The sequence below is a fragment of the Leptodactylus fuscus genome, chromosome 1 (assembly GCF_031893055.1).
Source record: "Leptodactylus fuscus isolate aLepFus1 chromosome 1, aLepFus1.hap2, whole genome shotgun sequence".
NCBI classification, from domain to species: domain Eukaryota; kingdom Metazoa; phylum Chordata; class Amphibia; order Anura; family Leptodactylidae; genus Leptodactylus; species Leptodactylus fuscus.
This window is the reverse complement of record NC_134265.1, coordinates 24,564,902-24,586,532: the sequence shown is the minus strand read 5'-3', so window position 1 is coordinate 24,586,532 and position 21,631 is coordinate 24,564,902. Positions and strand designations below refer to the sequence as shown.

Here is a 21,631-nt window from a genome sequence, read left to right as displayed (position 1 = left end):
ACCTATCTATCTGCAGGGCTGGGGTGATATGCTGGGTCTGGTGACACTAACCTATCTATCTGCAGGACTGGGGTGATATACTGGTTCTGGTGACAGTAACCTATCTATCTGCAGGGCTGGGGTGATATGCTGGGTCTGGTGACACTAACCTATCTATCTGCAGGACTGGGGTGATATACTGGTTCTGGTGACAGTAACCTATCTATCTGCATTCACTTTGGGGTAGGGAACAGGGAAAAAGTATTCAGCCACCAGCAGCAATAACCAAAATCAGATCAAATGATGACCATTCCACTTAACTTTCCTTGAGATGCCGGGTATCGCACGGAACTGACTCCTTCGGCTTGGAGCTGTAAGTATGCAGATCGTTCGAGAAATAGAACCAGCGTAGCCCCGTTAGGAAAGGTAAAACTCTTCTTTATTTAATCCATGAAAAATGTAATACACGCATGTGAAAATATAGAAACTGCGCCAGACTGACGCGTTTCGGATAATGGTATCCTTTCTCAAAGTCTGGTCTGAGAAAAGAGACTCACACAATCTCCTATGTAGGGCCACAATCTCAACGTCATAATTGACAAGTGATTACAGGTGTCCGATCTTATAACGGCTCTACACAAGGAACAATACATCATGAATACAAAACAAACACATAAAAACACAAAACAATGTTTATAGTAACAAAGTTGCACAAATAAAAACATGATAAAAAACTTAAAGTGAAGGAATAACAAGGATAGTCTATGTTCTATTAGTTTTCTTACCTGTCAAAGAAAAGACTCGGCAAGACGTACTGGCTGGCTCCAATAAGCTACTGCCAGTACTATCATGTGATTTTCTATCCTAATTTGCCCACACTAAAGATGAACATTGCAGACGTAAGTGACCAAACTGCGCGTGCGCAGAAAACCGAAACATACGCTCACATACCAAATGGTTGTGTGTCAATACTAACACTCCGAATCTCCATACAAGTTTGCCCTCACTAAAGATGAACATTACAGACATAGATGACTTAATTGCGCATGCGTAAAATACACTGGAGCGTGCATTCAAAACTTGGTGGCTATAATGCAGAATGTATCACACTGCTAACAACACATAACTCTTTACTGGCCATGGACCAGCCTCAAAATGCAAGGTAAGTATTAAACTACCATGAAGAGAAAATATGCTAACATATGGAAATTGATATTCAATATTGTATCTATAGATATTTGAATGCAAATCTACTCTGATTATGAGCTAATGCTCTTTACTAAGAGCCAATGCCTATTCTGACAAGATGGAAAACTATATAGACTTGGGAGAAAAAAACTCCAATATTGGACAAAAATCAGATATGATAGATATATGAAACGTCATTGCGTTGATTCATTCCATCTGGAAATCGTGTACCTATTTTCAAGATCCAGAAAACTTCACGTATCCTCACCAATCTTTCCCAGTCACCCCCCCTAACAGGGCGTTTAACCCTTTCTATTCCTTTGAATGTAAACGGATGGACATGCCCCTTGTGTTTTTGATCAAAATGTCTCGAGACCCCCGTGCTCCTAAAATTATCATCCCTACCTATACTTGAGATGTGCTCTGCTATACGCACCTTTAAAGCTCTAATAGTACTACCTATATAATAGAACATAGACTATCCTTGTTATTCCTTCACTTTAAGTTTTTTATCATGTTTTTATTTGTGCAACTTTGTTACTATAAACATTGTTTTGTGTTTTTATGTGTTTGTTTTGTATTCATGATGTATTGTTCCTTGTGTAGAGCCGTTATAAGATCGGACACCTGTAATCACTTGTCAATTATGACGTTGAGATTGTGGCCCTACATAGGAGATTGTGTGAGTCTCTTTTCTCAGACCAGACTTTGAGAAAGGATACCATTATCCGAAACGCGTCAGTCTGGCGCAGTTTCTATATTTTCACATGCGTGTATTACATTTTTCATGGATTAAATAAAGAAGAGTTTTACCTTTCCTAACGGGGCTACGCTGGTTCTATTTCTCGAACGATCTGCATATCTATCTGCAGGGCTGGGGTGATATGCTGGTTCTAGTGACACTAACCTATCTATCTGCAGGGCTGGGGTGATATGCTGGTTCTGGTGACACTAACCTATCTATCTGCAGGGCTGGGGTGATATGCTGGTTCTAGTGACACTAACCTATCTATCTGCAGGGCTGGGGTGATATGCTGGTTCTGGTGACACTAACCTATCGATCTGCAGGGCTGGGGTGATATGCTGGTTCTGGTGACACTAACCTATCTATCTGCAGGACTGGGGTGATATGCTGGTTCTAGTGACACTAACCTATCTATCTGCAGAGCTGGGGTGATATGCTGGTTCTGGTGACACTAACCTATCTATCTGCAGGGCTGGGGGGATATGCTGGTTCTAGTGACACTAACCTATCTATCTGCAGGGCTGGGGTGATATGCTGGTTCTAGTGACACTAACCTATCGATCTGCAGGGCTGGGGTGATATGCTGGTTCTGGTGACACTAACCTATCTATCTGCAGGACTGGGGTGATATGCTGGTTCTAGTGACACTAACCTATCTATCTGCAGAGCTGGGGTGATATGCTGGTTCTGGTGACACTAACCTATCTATCTGCAGGGCTGGGGGGATATGCTGGTTCTAGTGACACTAACCTATCGATATGCAGAGCTGGGGTGATATACTGGGTCTGGTGACAGTAACCTATCTATCTGCAGGGCTGGGGTGATATGCTGGTTCTAGTGACACTAACCTATCGATCTGCAGAGCTGGGGTGATATACTGGGTCTGGTGACAGTAACCTATCTATCTGCAGGGCTGGGGTGATATGCTGGTTCTGGTGACACTAACCTATCTATCTGCAGGGCTGGGGTGATATACTGGGTCTGGTGACAGTAACCTATCTATCTGCAGGGCTGCGGTGATATGCTGGTTCTGGTGACTATAACCTATCTATCTGCAGAGCTGGGGTGATATGCTGGTTCTGGTGACACTAACCTATCTATCTGCAGGGCTGGGGGGATATGCTGGTTCTGGTGACACTAACCTATCTATCTGCAGGGCTGGGGTGATATGCTGGTTCTGGTGACACTAACCTATCTATCTGCAGGACTGGGGTGATATGCTGGTTCTGGTGACCCTAAACTATCTATCTGCAGGGCTGGGGTGATATGCTGGTTCTAGTGACACTAACCTATCGATCTGCAGAGCTGGGGTGATATGCTGGTTCTGGTGACACTAACCTATCTATCTGCAGGACTGGGATGATATGCTGGTTCTGGTGACACTAACCTATCTATCTGCAGGACTGGGGGTGATATGCTGGTTCTGGTGACACTAACCTATCTATCTGCATGGCTGGGGTGATATGCTGGTTCTGGTGACACTAACCTATCTATCTGCAGGACTGGGATGATATGCTGGTTCTGGTGACACTAACCTATCTATCTGCAGGACTGGGGTGATATGCTGGTTCTAGTGACACTAACCTATCGATCTGCAGGGCTGGGGTGATATGCTGGTTCTGGTGACACTAACCTATCTATCTGCAGGGCTGGGGTGATATGCTGGTTCTGGTGACACTAACCTATCTATCTGCAGGGCTGGGGTGATATACTGGGTCTGGTGACAGTAACCTATCTATCTGCAGGGCTGCGGTGATATGCTGGTTCTGGTGACTATAACCTATCTATCTGCAGGGCTGGGGTGATATGCTGGGTCTGGTGACACTAACCTATCTATCTGCAGGGCTGGGGTGATATGCTGGTTCTGGTGACACTAACCTATCTATCTGCAGGGCTGGGGTGATATGCTGGTTCTGGTGACACTAACCTATCTATCTGCAGGGCTGGGGTGATATACTGGGTCTGGTGACAGTAACCTATCTATCTGCAGGGCTGCGGTGATATGCTGGTTCTGGTGACTATAACCTATCTATCTGCAGGGCTGGGGTGATATGCTGGGTCTGGTGACACTAACCTATATATCTGCAGGGCGGGGGTGATATGCTGGTTCTGGGGACACTAACCTGTCTATCTGCAGGGCTGGCGTGATATAATGGGTTCTGGTGACACTAACCTATCTATCTGCAGGGCTGGGGTGATATGCTGGGTCTGGTGACAGTAACCTATCTATCTGCAGGGCTGGGGTGATATGCTGGTTCTGGTGACACTAACCTATCTATCTGCAGGGCTGGGGTGATATGCTGGTGTCTGGTAACACTAACCTATCTATCTGCAGGGCTGGGGTGATATGCTGGTGTCTGGTAACACTAACCTATCTATCTGCAGGGCTGGGGTGATATGTTGGGTTTGGTGACACCTTTCCTTTAAAGGATCTGTTTATAATGCCAGGTACTAAATGGACATTTTTAGACGTTTTCTGCAGTCCATGCCTTAAAGAGTCAGAGAGCGACCTACACAATATTAGCCAGGTGGTTTTAATGTTATAGCTGATGAGTGTGTATATTGACATAAGCCATACTTCCTACAGCACACTCAATACACACCATTAGCACCTGAAAGTAGTGTGCACAGAGCCCTAGTTCATTCCATCAGCCTCCAGCACTACAGTACAGACCATGTCCTTGTTTCCACCGCGGTGATAGACGCCTACTGTCACATTTGCCACACTGCGACACCCACAAGGCATTTCTACCAACCAGTATTTCTCGTCGTGCTTGTAAAGATTGTGAACAAAGTTCATTTTCTCCATTCCTCCTATTAAAGTAACCAATGTGACATTTACAAAAGCAAATAATGTGACGAACGCAACTCTGGTCCTAGGAAGACAAAGTAAACATTTGCGCAATAGTTGGACAATCCTTTGTTATTGCACATTATATAGTTAGAGCCCTCCCTGCATGTCTCTAGAATATACAGCTATAGCAGTGCTGAACTTCTCATCTACGGTCATATTCACACCAACATGTCTCTTGTACTCACAGGATTTTTTCATCTGTGAAAATGTCCCTGATTTTACATCTATATTTTTCAAGATAATATGTCACCAGAACCAGCATCTCACCCCAGCCCTGCAGATAGATAGGTTAGTGTCACCAGCACCAGCATATCACCTCAATCCTGCAGATAGATAGGTTAGTGTCACCAGACCCCAGTATATCACCCCAGCCCTGCAGATAGATAGGTTAGTGTCACCAGAACCAGCATATCACCCCAGCCCTGCAGATAGATAGGTTACTGTCACCAGAACCAGCATATCACCCCAGCCCTGCAGATAGATAGGTTAGTGTCACCAGAACCAGCATATCACCCCAGCCCTGCAGATAGATAGGTTAGTGTCATCAGAACCAGCATATCACCCCAGCCCTGCAGATAGATAGGTTACTGTCACCAGCACCAGCATATCACCTCAATCCTGCAGATAGATAGGTTAGTGTCACCAGCACCAGCATATCATCTCAATCCTGCAGATAGATAGGTTAGTGTCACCAGAACCAGCATATCACCCCAGCCCTGCAGATAGATAGGTTAGTGTCACCAGACCCAGCATATCACCCCAGCCCTGCAGATAGATAGGTTAGTGTCACCAGAACCAGTATATCACCCCAGCCCTGCAGATAGATAGGTTAGTGTCACCAGATCCCAGTATATCACCCCAGCCCTGCAGATAGATAGGTTAGTGTCATCAGAACCAGCATATCACCCCAGCCCTGCAGATAGATAGGTTAGTGTCACCAGACCCAGCATATCACCCCAGCCCTGCAGATAGATAGGTTAGTGTCACCAGAACCAGCATATCACCCCAGCCCTGCAGATAGATAGGTTAGTGTCACCAGGACCAGCATATCACCCCAACCCTGCAGATAGATAGGTTAGTGTCACCAGAACCAGCATATCACCCAGCCCTGCAGATAGATAGGTTACTGTCACCAGACCCAGCATATCACCCCAGCCCTGCAGATAGATAGGTTACTGTCACCAGAACCAGCATATCACCCCAGCCCTGCAGATAGATAGGTTAGGGTCAACAGACTCAGCATATCACCCCAACCCCGCAGATAGATAGGTTATGGTCAGCACATTATCCCAGCCCCACAGATAGCTAGGTTGGGGTCACCAGAACCTGCATATCAATGCAGTTCTGTAGATAGATAGGTTAGGGACATGTTTGTCCCCTGTGACTCGCTGCCTCCATTGACGAGATATTGACATTTTTGTCAATTATGCAAAGCAGTTCTTGGGACCAACAAGAACATTGCCATTGCTCCAAAGAGGTAAGTGGCCACGCCCCATGGCTCCAAACAGTGATTTGCATATTAACAAAAATAGCAATATATCAACAATGGAGGAAGCAATTCACAAGAGGAAACCACTGTGGCCCTAATTTACCTATCTGTGGGGCTGGGCTCCCTTTAATGATAATGGAAGGAGGTCTATTTGACACAACCCACTAAAAAAGGCTTTCAAAGGTTTGAGTGCAAATTTAAGAGCCTTCTCTAAGCAACAATCTGTGATAATTAACCGTTTAGATGGTGGTGCAATGTTATAGTTCCTCTAGTGTGTATACTCGCCAACTCTCCCAAATTTGCCAGAACTTTCTGGAATTTTAGGGAACAACACTGGAGAGGAGGGTTGGGGAGGTGGGGCGCTAATCTTCAATTGAAGACTTATCCTAAGGATACGTAATCCATTAATAAACCTGGAAAACCCTTTTACTAAAATATCGCAATATACCGAACCAGAAACTGAAGCTTCGTTCCCATTCATGTGCACGGGGGCTGAGCTCCAATTACCTGTTTTATACATTTACTAACCATATTAGTGCAGATTTCAGCATAGTGTTGACATTTGCTGTATTATATTCTGTTTCCTATTATCAGTATGACTAATACTGAGAGAGCAGTCAGCGAAGTTACGGGGACGCCGGACGATGAGGCGCTTCCCTACAGCGATGATGAAACTGACGATGAGCTGGACAATCCATCGTTTGTGCCGGACGAGAATGGAATTGACTTAAGTATAGAGCAGCAAAGGACTCCCAAAGGCAAGTGATCGGGCAACCATGGGGAACCATCAGAAAACTTGTCAATAAACACTCCCCTGATATGGCTTTGACTTATGACTGTGTAGGACTGCTATGTCTCCTTCAGGTGACTGCCTTTGCAGGCTAACTTTCGGAGTGCAGAATCTTAGAGTCCATACTTGCTCAGCTAGCAATTCTGGGAAAAGAATATCTGTATAAGTTTAGGTAGGTCCCTATAGATCAATGCCAAGAAATCATTTTACCTGATCTGAGACTGAGCCAAACTAGAAGATATGAGGCCCTGATGAAGGGCAATAACTCTGAAACAGCTGTCTACAGAAGGGCTTTTCTTCCTTTTGGAGGAGATATTCTGGTTTGGCTTTAAATCCCAGATCATGTCACTAGGACAATCTATTTGTCTGTTCTTTTCCCGTAATTCCTAGTAGACCATGCATGGTCTGCAAGACTGCACACCAAAGGGTAACCTGTAGAGATGAGCGAGTAGTACTCGATTGAGTAGGTATTCGATCAAATACTACAGTATTCGATATACTCGTACTCGATCAAGTACCACTCGCTATTCGAATGGAAAAGTTTGATGCAGAACCAGCATTGATTGGCCGAATGCTATACAGTCGGCCAATCAACGCTGGTTCTTCTCCTACCTTTAGAAGTCTTCTCTGTGCAGCGTCCCTGCGGCGTCTTCCGGCTCTTCATTCACTCTGCCAGGCACCGGGCCTGGGCAGAGCCGATTGCGCATGTCCGCTTGTAGTGCGGGCATGCGCAGTCGGCTCTGCCCAGGCCCGATGCCTGGCAGAGTGAATTCAGAGCTGGAAGATGCCGCGGGGAAGCTGCACGGAGAAGACTTCTCGGAGGATCCAGCCCGACCCTCACTCGTGGACTTGGTAAGTATAATTTGATCAAATGTTGCTTACCCCTGAAACGAGCATTTTGCCCCCATAAACTATAATAGTGTTCGATATTCGATTTGAGTAGTCGAATATTGAGGGGCTACTCGAAACGAATATCGAACCTCGAACATTTTACTGTTCGCTCATCTCTAGTAACCTGCAATGGCAGGCTCCTTGAGAAGACACTGTACCCCTTCTGACCTAAGCCTATGACCTCTCACCTGGTCAATCAGTACCCTGCTCCGCACTGATGAGGGGCAATAACTCTGAAATAGCTGTCTGCAGATGGGCTTTTCTTCCTTTTGGAGGAGATATTCTGGATTGGCTTTAATCCCAGATCATGTCATTAGGTTTCTTGAAAATCAGGCATTGAACTTTTTTCCATAATGGAAAACTTATTTGCTTATTCTTGACCCTCAACCCCAGGTTCTTAGTAGAGTTTGAATGTTGTTTTCCATGGGGAGAGTGGGAAAACATGACCTCCCCGAAATGGCCAGCTTTAGACTCTGCCCCCCCCCCCCCCCAGTGTTGCCTTCTCTGTTACATTAAACATCTCATATCTTTTCCAGAATGCAGTTGGAAAGTTAAAGCGAATGATCCGAATTTCTACAAGCAGCCGGAATTCATGACGAAAAAAAAATACTTCTGCTTCAAGAAGAGCAAATACGCCGTAGGTTTCTATCTGTGTTCTTAAGTTCTAGAATCATTAGTCAAATTTTCCAACCCTTCCCATTTGGCACGTGAGTTACAGTGGGTCATGGGAAGGTGACGTGGACTGATAACTATGAAATGCCTGTAAGTTGGGGACGTTCTTACTGATGTGGAATCAAAGTTGGACACACCCAAGATTGTACACAACACAGTCTAGAAGACTATAGTGTATGTAGCCCCAAGGATCACTACAGGGACCTAAAGTTGTTCTACTTCTTACTTAAAGGGATCATGTCAGCAATGACCTACTTTATAAACCAAGTTTTTATGTTAAACATATTTTCATAGAATTTTTAATAATTTTATTTTTTATTTTCCATGTCACTGTCTATATTTTGTAAAAAAAAAAAAAAAAGTACTGCAATTTTAACCTGGCCACTAAGACTAATAATAGACTGACACTGGGGTTTTCTGTTCACCTCATACACATCACAAACAATATCAGACCCATGATTGGATCCACTGCAGCTGCATGGTGGTGCCCTAGACAGCAACCTGCCAACTTCTTGTCCCGGCCACAATCAGCAGATTTGAATGTAGCCTTAAAATGTATCCCATTATCTGATTTTCTATAATACCCTGGTGCTGTCGACCAATTATCTGTATAATAATGCTGTAAAATATTATAAAGGATGAAAGAATTTTTAAAAAATAATACATATTTTGTGCAGACGAATGAAATCAAGACATCCAAGTACAACGTCATCACCTTCCTGCCTCTAAACTTGTTTGAGCAGTTCAAGAGAATCGCTAATGCCTACTTCCTTGCGCTACTAGTTATACAGGTAAGTGAGAAACACATGTAGATCAGTGGTATTGATATAAGGATGGCAATGAGAAACAATTAAACAGACATGAGTATAGAGATATAGCAGCTGTTAAGATAACAGGTGCATCATGCTAACACAATGCTGTTTCAATCCCCTGGAATGTCAAGGCGACTCATTGCCAGGCGGCTCAGATGAATGGCTACTGCTTGTGACACACTCAATGGACCTACTCACTTGACACTAGCATGCAGTTGTTGATTTTACCAAAGCTTGTTAGGAAAAAAGGGAGCGACATCATGTTGTTTCTTCTTTTTTTTGGGAAATAAAAAAACCTGCCTGGTCTTAACTTTCTCCTTTCCTTTTCCAACCAAGGCAAAACGAACAGCCAGAGGCTAGTATTATCAGGATGAAAAGGTCCATGGTTACTAGCCCCTTCTCATCCTAAAATTACCAGCCTGTAGCTGTCCGAGGGCCTGATTATTGCAACGGATGGTCGGGTTCAGTTGGTGCCTGGTTCTTTCCAGTACCCCTGGTGCTTTTTATCAGACTGCTCCATTACTAAGGTAGTAAGTAGAGATGAGCGAGTAGTATTCGACCGAGTAGGTATTCCAAATGTTTGTACTCGATTGAATACTGCTAGCTATTCGCAGTAAATATTCGATTCAGAGCCAGCGTTGATTGGCTGAATGCTATACAGTGTATAGCATTTGGCAAATCAACGCTGGTTCTGCTGCAGGCTCGTCCTTGCTAGTCAGGAGAGCTGGCAGCTTGCTGTTACGAGCGAGCTTACTTTTTCTCATACGAATAAATAGACCAGCGTTGATTGGCCAGTGTACAGCATTCGGCCAATCAACGCTGGTTGTGCTGGAGGCTCGTCTGTGAGGAGGCGGAGTCTAAGATCGGACCACAGCAGTCTCCTTTGTGGTCCAATATTAGACTCCGCCTCCTCACAAACGAGCCTCTGGCAGGACCAGAGTTGATTGGCCGAATGCTGTACACTGGCCAATCAACGCTGGTCTATTCATTCCTATGACAAAAAGTAATCTCCCTCATAACAGCAAGCTGCCAGCTCTCCCGACTAGCAAAGACGAGCCTGCTGCAAATCAACGTTGGTTCTGCAGCAGGCTCATCCTTGCTAGTCAGGAGAGCTGGCAGCTTGCGGTTACGAGGGAGCAGTGCCGCACCTCCCATGAGGCGACCTGAAGTGAGCGCTTCAGGCGGTGCTATGGCAGGGCCTCAGGGAGGGCGGCATTTTTTCTTACCTAAGCCAGTCCAGGACAAGCTGTCCTGGACTGGCTTAGTACGGAGCGGTGGATTGGGGAGGCCGTTGAAGCAGCGCTGCTCCGGCAGCCTCCCCTCACACTCAGGCAGAGAGCAGGCCTGCTCTCTGCCTGCGAATGGTGCTAATCCCCGCCCCTCCACCAAGCCACGCCCCCTCCACTAAGCCCCACCCCTCCCCGGCGGGGGGGGGGGCGGCTTTCTCTCGTTCGCTTCGGGCGGCGAGAGGGGCAGGTTCACCCCTGCGAGGGAGATTACTTTTTATCAGCGCAACTGCAAGCGCAGTGCAGTTAAAGCGCACGTACCCCATAGACTATAATGGGGTCCGTGCGCTTTAACTGCACAGCGCTGAGCCTAAACACTCTCCTCCTGCTACTCGTGGACTTGGTGACTCTCCTTTAGTCAAATAGTGGTTTCCCCTGAAACGAGCATTTATTCCCATAGACTATAATGGGATTCGATATTCGATCGAGTAGTCGAATATTGAAGCTCTACTCGAAACGAATATCGAATCTCGAATATTTCACTGTTCGCTCATCTCTAGTAGTAAGGCTAAGGAAAAGTTGCTTTTTTATTGCAGATTTTGCTGCAGTGTTTTGAGACAAAGCTAAGAGTGGATTGAGCAGAAGGGAGAAGTGCATTTTATGCCATATTACAATGTGAACAGTCCATAATAACATTATTATCTTGTTTCAGCTGATCCCTCAAATATCCACAGTCTCGTGGTACACTACATTCATCCCTCTGATCATAGTTCTGGGAATTACTGCAATCAAAGACTTTGTAGATGATTTTGTAAGTAAGAAAGTATATTCGGAAATGGTACAACGTTTTATTATATAAATAATAACATTTATTTGCTGAAAGCGGACAATCCCTTTAATGAAAAAGTATTTGCTCCTACTTTTTGTCAGTCTGTAGGATATTGAAACATGTTCCTAAAACTACCCCCTTATACAACGCAGAAGTGCTCACTGCCAAAGTATTTTCCCCGTACAAGTCAGGCAACCAAGAAACACATCAGCAATCTTTGTAGTAAAGCCATGTGCAGTTTGTTTTGTGGTTTCTATGCACGTGCTACATGCTATGTGTATGGGCACCTAATCCTTATTTAATCACTACTATTCTCTCTTCTAGAATCTCCTTCTGGAACATTGCCAGTAGTCACTCATCTTCCTGATCATGTAAATCCTGATATCTCTACATACTGGAGTTAAGATCAGTATTAGACATTAGTCATCTTATACTCATTATATTGTCTCTATTAGACGTTATTTCCGGATTTGATTCCTATATTATTGACCCCAGTGGATAGTAATGTCGCTTTCACATTGACTGTTCCTAGGAGCCCTGACAGTGTTATACATTATGTTTTATAGATAGGTTCCTAGGAGCCCTGACAGTGTTATACATTATGTTTTATAGATAGGTTCCTAGGAGCCCTGACAGTGTTATACACTATGTTTTATAGATAGGTTCCTAGGAGCCCTGACAGTGTTATACACTATGTTTTATAGATAGGTTCCTAGGAGCCCTGACAGTGTTATACACTATGCTTTATAGATAGGTTCCTAAGAGCCCTGACAGTGTCATACACTATGTTTTATAGATAGGTTCCTAGGAGCCCTGACAGTGTTATACACTATGTATTATACATAGGTTCCTGGGAGCCCTGACAGTGTTATACACTATGTTTTATAGATAGGTTCCTAGGAGCCCTGACAGTGTTATACACTATGTTTTATAGATAGGTTCCTAGGAGCCCTGACAGTGTTATACACTATGTTTTATAGATAGGTTCCTAGGAGTCCTGACAGTGTTATACACTATGTATTATAGATAGGTTCCTAGGAGCCCTGACAGTGTTATACACTATGTATTATAGATAGGTTCCTAGGAACTCTGACAGTGTTATACACTATGTTTTATAGATAGGTTCCTAGGAGTCCTGACAGTGTTATACACTATGTTTTATAGATAGGTTCCTAGGAACCCTGACAGTGTTATACACTATGTATTATAGATAGGTTCCTAGGAACCCTAACAGTTATACACTATGTTTTATAGATAGGTTCCTAGGAGTCCTGACAGTGTTATACACTATGTATTATAGATAGGTTCCTAGGAGCCCTGACAGTGTTATACACTATGTATTATAGATAGGTTCCTAGGAGCCCTGAAAGTGTTATACACTATGTATTATAGATCGGTTCCTAGGAGCCCTGACAGTGTTATACACTATGTATTATAGATAGGTTCCTAGGAGCCCTGAAAGTGTTATACACTATGTATTATAGATCGGTTCCTAGGAGCCCTGACAGTGTTATACACTATGTATTATAGATAGGTTCCTAGGAGCCCTGAAAGTGTTATACACTATGTATTATAGATCGGTTCCTAGGAGCCCTGACAGTGTCATACACTATGTTTTATAGATAGGTTCCTAGGAGCACTGACAGTGTAATATATTATGTATGACTTGAAATAAATTAAGGACACAAACCCGAAACAAATCTTGAGAGGTTTGCTCATCTCTAGTGTGTACTTTAAGTTTTAAGTCAGAACTTCATCATTGTCTTTCACAAAATAGACATTAGACATTGAATGATGAGTAATCTAGGAATCAAATCCGGAGATTATGTTGACTAACCACTAATAGAGAAAATATAATGACTCAGAAATGTAATGAGTATAAAATAAGCACTGATAATTCATATATATATATATGTTGTAAGGAGAAGCTTTCTATTGACCACACTAGAATACATAGTGAAAGATTAGGGTGGGAATGACGGGGTTACACCAATGAGAATGTTTAGGATTAATTAATAAAAGTTATATTTTATGGGGAATGGAAAAGTGAAACCTATCTCCCTTCTTGCACTGTACATTGGGAACACATTGGGGAAGATTTCTGATGACTAAGTGTTTTCAGGGTTTTTTGGTCTTCATCACCTGTGTTGCAGATGGTTCACACCCCCTCATAAATCAGGTACACCCTCTGCCAAGGTCAAGCTCCAGCACTGTAACTTAGGCCAAATCATAGCTGACAGGGGTGCATCTTTAGTGGATGCAACAGTTGCTATAGGGCCCTGGACCCTAAGGGAGCTCCATAGGTCCCGTTGCAAAATAAAATATTGCATTACTCTCAATGGCACAAAGTAGGTAAGGACCACATTACAGATTTTGCATTGGGGTCCAGAGACTTAAAATTCCACTTTTGATCATTGCAACTATTTCACTTCTTGTATGCCAGAAAAATGGCATTCAAGGAATGATAAATGTGCTGCATTGTGTATCTGCAACCTCCTCATACACATGCATGCTCGGCTTGGCCATAGATTGCAAAAGTTTATTGTAATAGTGAGAGAGACAAGAGTGTCATCTCCCTTACCATAAGAATCAAGCATGCTTCAGTGCACCCTGCCCAATCCTTGCTTTTTACCATATATTCTAGCTAACTGGAAAGTTCCTTTAGGCGATGTTCACACAAAAAAATCTGCCCTATGTCATCCTAATGTACTCATTATCTAGTCCTAGTCAATGAGGAACCAAGATACTTCATTGATAGTGTTTCCCTGGTGTGTATGAGTGTTACCATGTAATCTACTCCAGGACAAGTGCCAAGCAATGCCCAGCAATGACTCACAAGCTGTAGGAGCTTCCCAAATACATGTCTGGAGTGCAGATAAAATCACCATCACGTGGAGGCAGCGTTCTTTGGCTTAGTATTGTCACCCTGGATTGGGAATGCTGCCAAGGTATGCGTCTGATCCTATGATGATATACAGAGACTTATGTTGCACATGTTTTCAAGTCTACTCGAGACATTTGTATCATCATTTAAGTGTCTGGTGCAGTTATCCATGGCAGGGGCCTTGGGGCTCCCTCCCGAACCTCCACCAGCCTTCATTCCCAGACTGGTTCTTCTTATCCTTTTGATAAAAATCTCATCCAAATCAGAAATACCAGAGCCCATCCCATTCAATGATGTTTTCTAGGTGCTAATATGGGACCAAGTATGGACACCCAGTAAACTTGAATAGAGATGTCCTTATATATCTAGCAGTATTACAGAGCTGTGCAAAAGTGCCGGAAAATGCCGAAAAATAAAAATGCTTTCAGAAATAGAAGGGTTATAAGTTTATTTTTGGTGGTGAAGAAAAAAAAGAGATATATAAATCCCATCAATATTTGGTGTGACAGTCCAGGAGACTTGGAAGGGATGATATGGCCCCCCAAAAATGAAAAAAAAAAAAATTTTGATACAAGTCCTCAGTAGTTGATACCTTTTCAAATGGCTAACTTAAAACATTTTTGATGACATATCGAGCTTTCGGGACTACTATAAATGTCTCTTCATCAGGATGGTATAACACAATTTCTGAAGTTAGGCATATATATACAGTATATACACAGAGAGATGGAGTGTTAGGTGCAAAATAGATGGAAAACAGAACATGTAAATACACAGTTTAAAAAAAACATATATATCAGTTCACAGGAAAAGCTCTCTGGGTATATGGCTTCTTTGATCAGTGACGTGGTGTCTAGTTGTTGTAAAACGTCATAAAACCCTGTGACTGGTTTAACCCCCTTTGGAGAGTGTTGAAGGTCATCATGAGTTTAATCTCCCATATACGGCGATCCTTTCTATTTCAGAAATTTCCTCTTAGTATCAGTATCTTCATATCCTTGGTGATATTATGATTTTCATTGCAGAAGTGTTTTGTCTTCAGGACTGGGGTGATATGCTGGTACTGGTGACACTAACCTATCTATCTGCAGAGCTGGGGTGATATGCTGGGTCTGGTGACACTAACCTATCTATCTGCAGGGCTGGGGTGATATGCTGGGTCTGGTGACACTAACCTATCTATCTGCAGGGCTGGGGTGATATGCTGGGTCTGGTGACAGTAACCTATCTATCTGCAGGGCTGGGGTGATATGCTGGGTCTGGTGACAGTAACCTATCTATCTGCAGGGCTGGGGTGATATGCTGGGTCTGGTGACAGTAACCTATCTATCTGCAGGGCTGGGGTGATATGCTGGGTCTGGTGACACTAACCTATCTATCTGCAGGGCTGGGGTGATATGCTGGGTCTGGTGACAGTAACCCATCTATCTGCAGAGCTGGGGTGATATGCTGATTCTGGTGACACTAAAATATCTATCTGCAGGGCTGGGGTGATATACTGGTTCTGGTGACAGTAACCTATCTATCTGCAGGGCTGGGGTGATATGCTGGTACTGGTGACACTAACCTATCTATCTGCAGGGCTGGGGTGATATGCTGGTTCTGGTGACACTAACCTATCTATCTGCAGGGCTGGGGTGATATGCTGGTTCTGGTGACAGTAACCTATCTATCTGCAGGGCTGGGGTGATATGCTGGTTCCGGGGGCATACTCCATTTAAAGGTTTTTTGGGTTTTTTTTGCTAGAAGACACCCATAGAATTCCAGGTGATCAAGGACATAAGGGAATGTAACCCTTGATGATGGATGAACTAATCTGCTTATGCAAACAATAAATGAGATGGGGTACTTGTGTTGATTATTGGGGGACATGGTGGGGCCGTGAGCGTCTACCCATAGAACATTGATAAGATATGCTTTGGATAATATATAATGTATCTGACATCTACATGGACACAAACCATAATGCCTCTTGTTTTTACCTTCTAGTCTCGTCACAAAATGGACAATGAAATAAATAACCGGTCATGTCTGGTGATACGAGATGGAAGGTAAATATACATATATACACTCCTGCACATATAGTAGTAACCGCTCTTGTATTCACTTACTATATTATCTATTATCTGTTCCTAGTCCTGTGTATTAGTACTTGAGAAGCAAAGTATTACTGGTTATATCTGGTTGTCCATTTTCATGGCTCTAGAGAACCCCTTTAATAAATGAGAACCCGCTGGTGGTCAGCGAGGGGTCCCAGCACATACAGCAAGCAACAATTGCAAAGGCAGAGTGAATGCGCCCTAAAAATTTAATAAAATCAATAAAATCTTGATTACAAATCTCTATAGGCTCCGCGTTCCAGCTATACAAATGCAGATCTTGTGCTGTATGTAAAAGATTTTATTTCTTTATCCATCATCCCAAATTTTCCTTTACATTTTCATATAAAGCTTTCAGAAGATGAAGTGGAAAGAAATTTATGTCGGGGACATTGTGCGAATCGAAAAAGATGGCTTTGTTCCGGTGAGTAGAATATTATTGAGCCTATCCTACAATACAATGGGAGTGAAGACAATACACTCGGCAATACTGCCCTCTATAGGCAAGAATATAACATGTACATATGATATACTGTAATATCGCGTACGGTACTTTGGACCGGTTACTAAATATAAGTTGTTGTGTTACTTTGTCTGATGTCCCGATCTTCTTCTATCCTGTATATTCTATAGGCGGATCTGCTGTTGCTCTCAAGTTCTGAGCCGAACAGTCTGTGCTATGTAGAAACTGCAGAGCTAGATGGGTAAGAAGAAGAAAAGATAATAGTTATTACAGACTATTCTGTTTTTTGGGGGTTATTTCTGTAGATTTTGAGGCCCATATAGGGATCACAATGTAATTTTGTTTTCCTATCAGTATGTCTTTGTGGAATGGGAGGAAATACACACAAATACAGGAGAACATACAAACTCCTTGCAGATGTTGTTCCTGGTGGGATTCAAACCCAGGACTCCAGCGCTGCAAGGCTGTAGTACTAACCATTGAGCCACTGTGTTGCCCCTATTCTATATTATTAGAACCAATAATGGCAATGACCCCATAAAAGATCTTCACAGACCTGAAATCTCCCAGCATTCCCTGCTTGTTCCATTTCTGTACTAGTGATTTGCATTTTGAAGAGCGTCACTCTCAACCCAGACACCATACAACATAAACTTTTACCCAACATAACATTTACCCAAAATGAATTTTGGAACCAACTCTTGAAATTGTTAAATTTCAACCGTCTTGAGATTTCCTTACATTTAAATAGATGGAATGGTGGCGGAAAAATATGTAATGTACAGCTGCAGATACTCTGCTCATACTCAGAGGGATGTCATTCAAGAAGGAATGGGTGTAATAACATGACTCCACTCTGCAAGACTCCACCCCAGTGACTCCATGACTCTAGTCTTACAGGCGTAACTTGAATTTCCTGCAAATATGAGGACTAACTTGACTACTGAGTTCTTCTTATGTAGTAGAGAAGTATTTTGGCCCCCTGAGGCTCCAGGGTCTGGTAGCGACCCCCTCCACACCCATATACCCCGTTTCCCCGAAAATAAGACAGTGTCTTATATTAAATTCTCTTCTGAAATATATGACCTGTCTTATGCAGCGGCTGGAGCGGGGGACAATCGGCAGTCATGCATGCGCTTCCTTAGCAGAACTCCGGCATGACTGCCGGTTGTAGGTGGTCCGGGAGGTGAAGGGGGAGTGTCTTATTATCGGGGAAACAGGGTAACTACGCCCCTTATACCATCATGCCATCTCTTGATACTCTGATGCCATGTCTCCTCTCTTCACATCATCTTACTGACATCAGATTTCTATTTCTTTTATCTAGTGAAACAAACTTGAAGTTTAAAATGTCCCTCGAAGTAACAGATAAATATCTCCAGAAGGAGCGGGAACTGGCAGATTTTGATGGTGAGGTCATCCTTGTGTCATAGGCTTGATAAGTGACATCATAGTCCCTTCATGATAAGATTCATTTGTACCATGTGACCCTGAATTATCCCTGAATATACAGATGTTTGAGCTTCTTAGGTTGTTGAGCAGTCACATAACTTCTTTACTAGGTGACAACCCTTGAAGTCCATACAGCTACTTGTACTGTAGTTGTCACAGGAAGATTGATGTAGCGCATAGACCCAAAGGTTGGAGCCCACTATCCCTTAGGTATAAATACTGGGCCAGATTGATGAAGTGCGGTACCCTCAATGCCAATGAAATCTACCCCATCACACATCGGAAGGGACTTATGGCCTTGCCCTCACCACTCCCCCTTACAGAAAAGTTTGCAGCAGAATTGAAAAAACCTGATTTGTGCAAAAATTTGCAACTTTTTCATGGCATGATAAATCTCTCCCTCTGCGTTTACAGTTACTTCTGTGCAACGCCGCACCTCTCATAAGGCAACCTGAAGCGACCGCTTCAGGCGGCACTATGCCGGGGCCCCGGGTGGGGGGGGAATTTTTATTGACCTAAGCCAGTCCAGGACAAGCTGTCCTGGACTGGCTTAGCGTCACTATCTCGGCAGCCCGGCACGGGAAGCGAGCGGTGGATTGGGGAGGCCCTGTGGACACAGCGCTGCTTTAACTTACTTATTAGCAGCGCTGCTCCAGCGGCCGCCCCTCACGCTTATCAGAGAGCAGGTCCTCTCCCTGCCTGCTCACGCCGCCCCCTCTGCTCCACCCCCTCCTCCCCACTCGCCGGGCGACGTGGCCATATAATCAGGCCCGCACCCGACGTGTGCCTGCGTCCTACGCATGGGGGAGGGGGGGCGCTCTGAAGACCGGACAGAGGACCGGACCAAGAAAAACAGGGAGCTGCAGGTAAGCGGACACAGGTGGGGGGGAGGGGGTTAATCACTACACAGCGTGGGGTCCAGAAATTGAAACAACTTTTGGACTACATGCTGTGTAGTCAGGGGTGAACCTAGCCTTTTTGCTGTGGGGGTGGCGGGGATTGGGGGGGGGGTGGCGGATGGTTGGGGGGGATTGGGGGGGGCTTTCTGTCGTCCGCCTCAGGCGGCAAAAAGACTAGGTTCACCCCTGCTTCTGTGCCCTCCAAACCCACCTCTGACCCGGTCAACCAGTATACTACTCTGCACTGGTGATTGGCAATAACTCCCGAAACATTAGTGGCAGATGGGTTTCTCTTCCTGTTGGAGGAGATATTCCGGTTTAGCTTTAATCCCAGGTCATGTCACTAGCTGTCTTGCCAGGTATTGAACTATAAGTAGCTACCTTTCCAAAAGGTGGCGCTAGAGTAACAATTTTTCTTTTTTCATCATGAAAAACATATTTGCATATTTCTCCCCAGAATTCCCGCACCCCTTCTGGCCCTCTTACTTCCCTCGCTGTTGATCAAAGTTTGGTTTTGCAAATTTTCATAGCACTGTCTCAAGACCTGAACTCCTAATGGGCGGGAAATATGCTCATTTGCATTAAAAGTTGCATTTCAGGGTTTTGTGGGCAGGACCTATCTGTATTTTGTATCTAAACTCCACATTTTTACCTGTTTTTCCAGGACTGGTTGAATGTGAGGAGCCAAATAACCGCTTGGATAAGTTTGTGGGCACCTTATTCTGGAGAGGATCGAGTTGTGGGCTTGATAATGATAAAATTTTACTCCGTGGTTGTAAAATCCGAAACACACAGTATTGCCATGGCCTAGTCATATTCGCAGGTAATTTTTGCATCTACACTCGGGTGTGCAGGTTGTCACCTTTTTCATGACGTTCTTCTTGTTTTGGGCAATGGTGGCCAACAATCAGACCAAAAATACTCAAACTAAAAGGGGCATTGAATTATGGGGTAGATGTCTGGACATCCATGCTCTTCTACTGACCAGCCACAAGAACATGGAACCAACCAATATCCCTCAATTAAGATGAAGGTCTCTCAGTCAGTGGTCATTGACTATCATCAAATTTATGGGAAGAGACCAAGCATAAGCTAACCATGGGGAATGGTTTGTATGGGAAGATGCTTCCAATTTCACCAACTGGGCCTGGAGATGACCAATAGGGCTACTACTACATTTCCCTCAGGCACTGTCCTACTCCTTTCCATTTCTCGTTCTTCCCAGATTTCAGTCTTCCAAATTTTACCTTTTTTCTCAAGACCTTCGACAAAAATTTTCCATGTATTACATGGATATCCTATTGAATTAACTGGGTAGAATTTTTAAATTAAATTAAATTTTTTCATGTCTATTTTTTTAAATAGTACTAGATCCTGCAATTTTCACTTTGGCCACTAAGCCTAATAATAGACTGACACTTGCCAATTCTGTAAGGGTTTTCTTTTCAGCAGTCACCTCATTTGCATCACAAGCCATCACTACACCACTGAGCCATCATTACATCACTACTGATAATAGATGATGTCACGGCTTATCTCCTCCCCCTCCCTGCACTGAACATGTCTAGAAAACACACCCATAGACCTTCATGAGTCGGCTCCAGACTATTGCTGCCCATGGCCATGACTGTGCCGTAAAGCATATCACTAAATGCTGTAAACAGAGCAGAGGAAAAGCTCAGACAAGATGGCCGCCCCCATAGTCACGTACAGAAAATAGAATAAAATATCTACAATTAAAAAAATATAAATATTAGAGAAAAAAGTGATAGATTTCACAATTTATCTGGTTTTAAGAAATATAACAAGGTGATGCATTTCCTTTTATTCTAAATTAGGGACTTAAAGATGAACCTTCCCTTTAAGAATATCAGTACAAAAGAGACATTTAAAACTATATTGCAAATCCACATTTTGTTCACTTAACTTTATTGATCTATAAGAACGTCTTTAACCCTATAATTTATATGCCTTCATGTAGCCTGTTGTTATATCTCCTAGGTTCAGACAGTAAGATCATGAAAAACAGCGGAAAATCAACCCTGAAGAGAACAAAGATCGATCATATGATGAATGGAATGGTGTGCATGGTAAGGATTCACTGTAATCTAGTATTAGAGAAAATCCAGTACCCTATGTCTATCTATCTATCTATCTATCTATCTATCTATCTATCTATCTATCTATCTATCTATCTCCTATCTATCTATCTATCTATCTCCTATCTATCTATCTATCTATCTATCTATCTATCTATCTATCTCCTATCTATCTATCTATCTATCTATCTATCTATCTATCTATCTATCTATCTATCTCCTATCTATTTATCTATCTATCTATCTATCTAATTGGTGTG

The 21,631-nt window shown here is 43.4% G+C and overlaps 1 protein-coding gene across 1 annotated transcript in view; it reads left to right on the top strand.

The window, feature by feature from the left end:
* Window positions 1-21,631, top strand: part of LOC142197812 (phospholipid-transporting ATPase IC-like) — a 49,820-nt gene that overhangs the window by 8,235 nt on the left and 19,954 nt on the right. The window contains exons 2-11 of the mRNA XM_075268416.1: window positions 6,850-7,013; window positions 8,473-8,573; window positions 9,286-9,399; window positions 11,359-11,457; window positions 16,349-16,410; window positions 16,810-16,882; window positions 17,092-17,162; window positions 18,249-18,331; window positions 19,937-20,095; window positions 21,274-21,362. Of these exons, the coding sequence (XP_075124517.1) occupies window positions 6,851-7,013; window positions 8,473-8,573; window positions 9,286-9,399; window positions 11,359-11,457; window positions 16,349-16,410; window positions 16,810-16,882; window positions 17,092-17,162; window positions 18,249-18,331; window positions 19,937-20,095; window positions 21,274-21,362 (1,014 nt within the window). The 5' untranslated portion in view covers window position 6,850. The remainder of the gene's footprint in view (window positions 1-6,849; window positions 7,014-8,472; window positions 8,574-9,285; window positions 9,400-11,358; window positions 11,458-16,348; window positions 16,411-16,809; window positions 16,883-17,091; window positions 17,163-18,248; window positions 18,332-19,936; window positions 20,096-21,273; window positions 21,363-21,631) is intronic.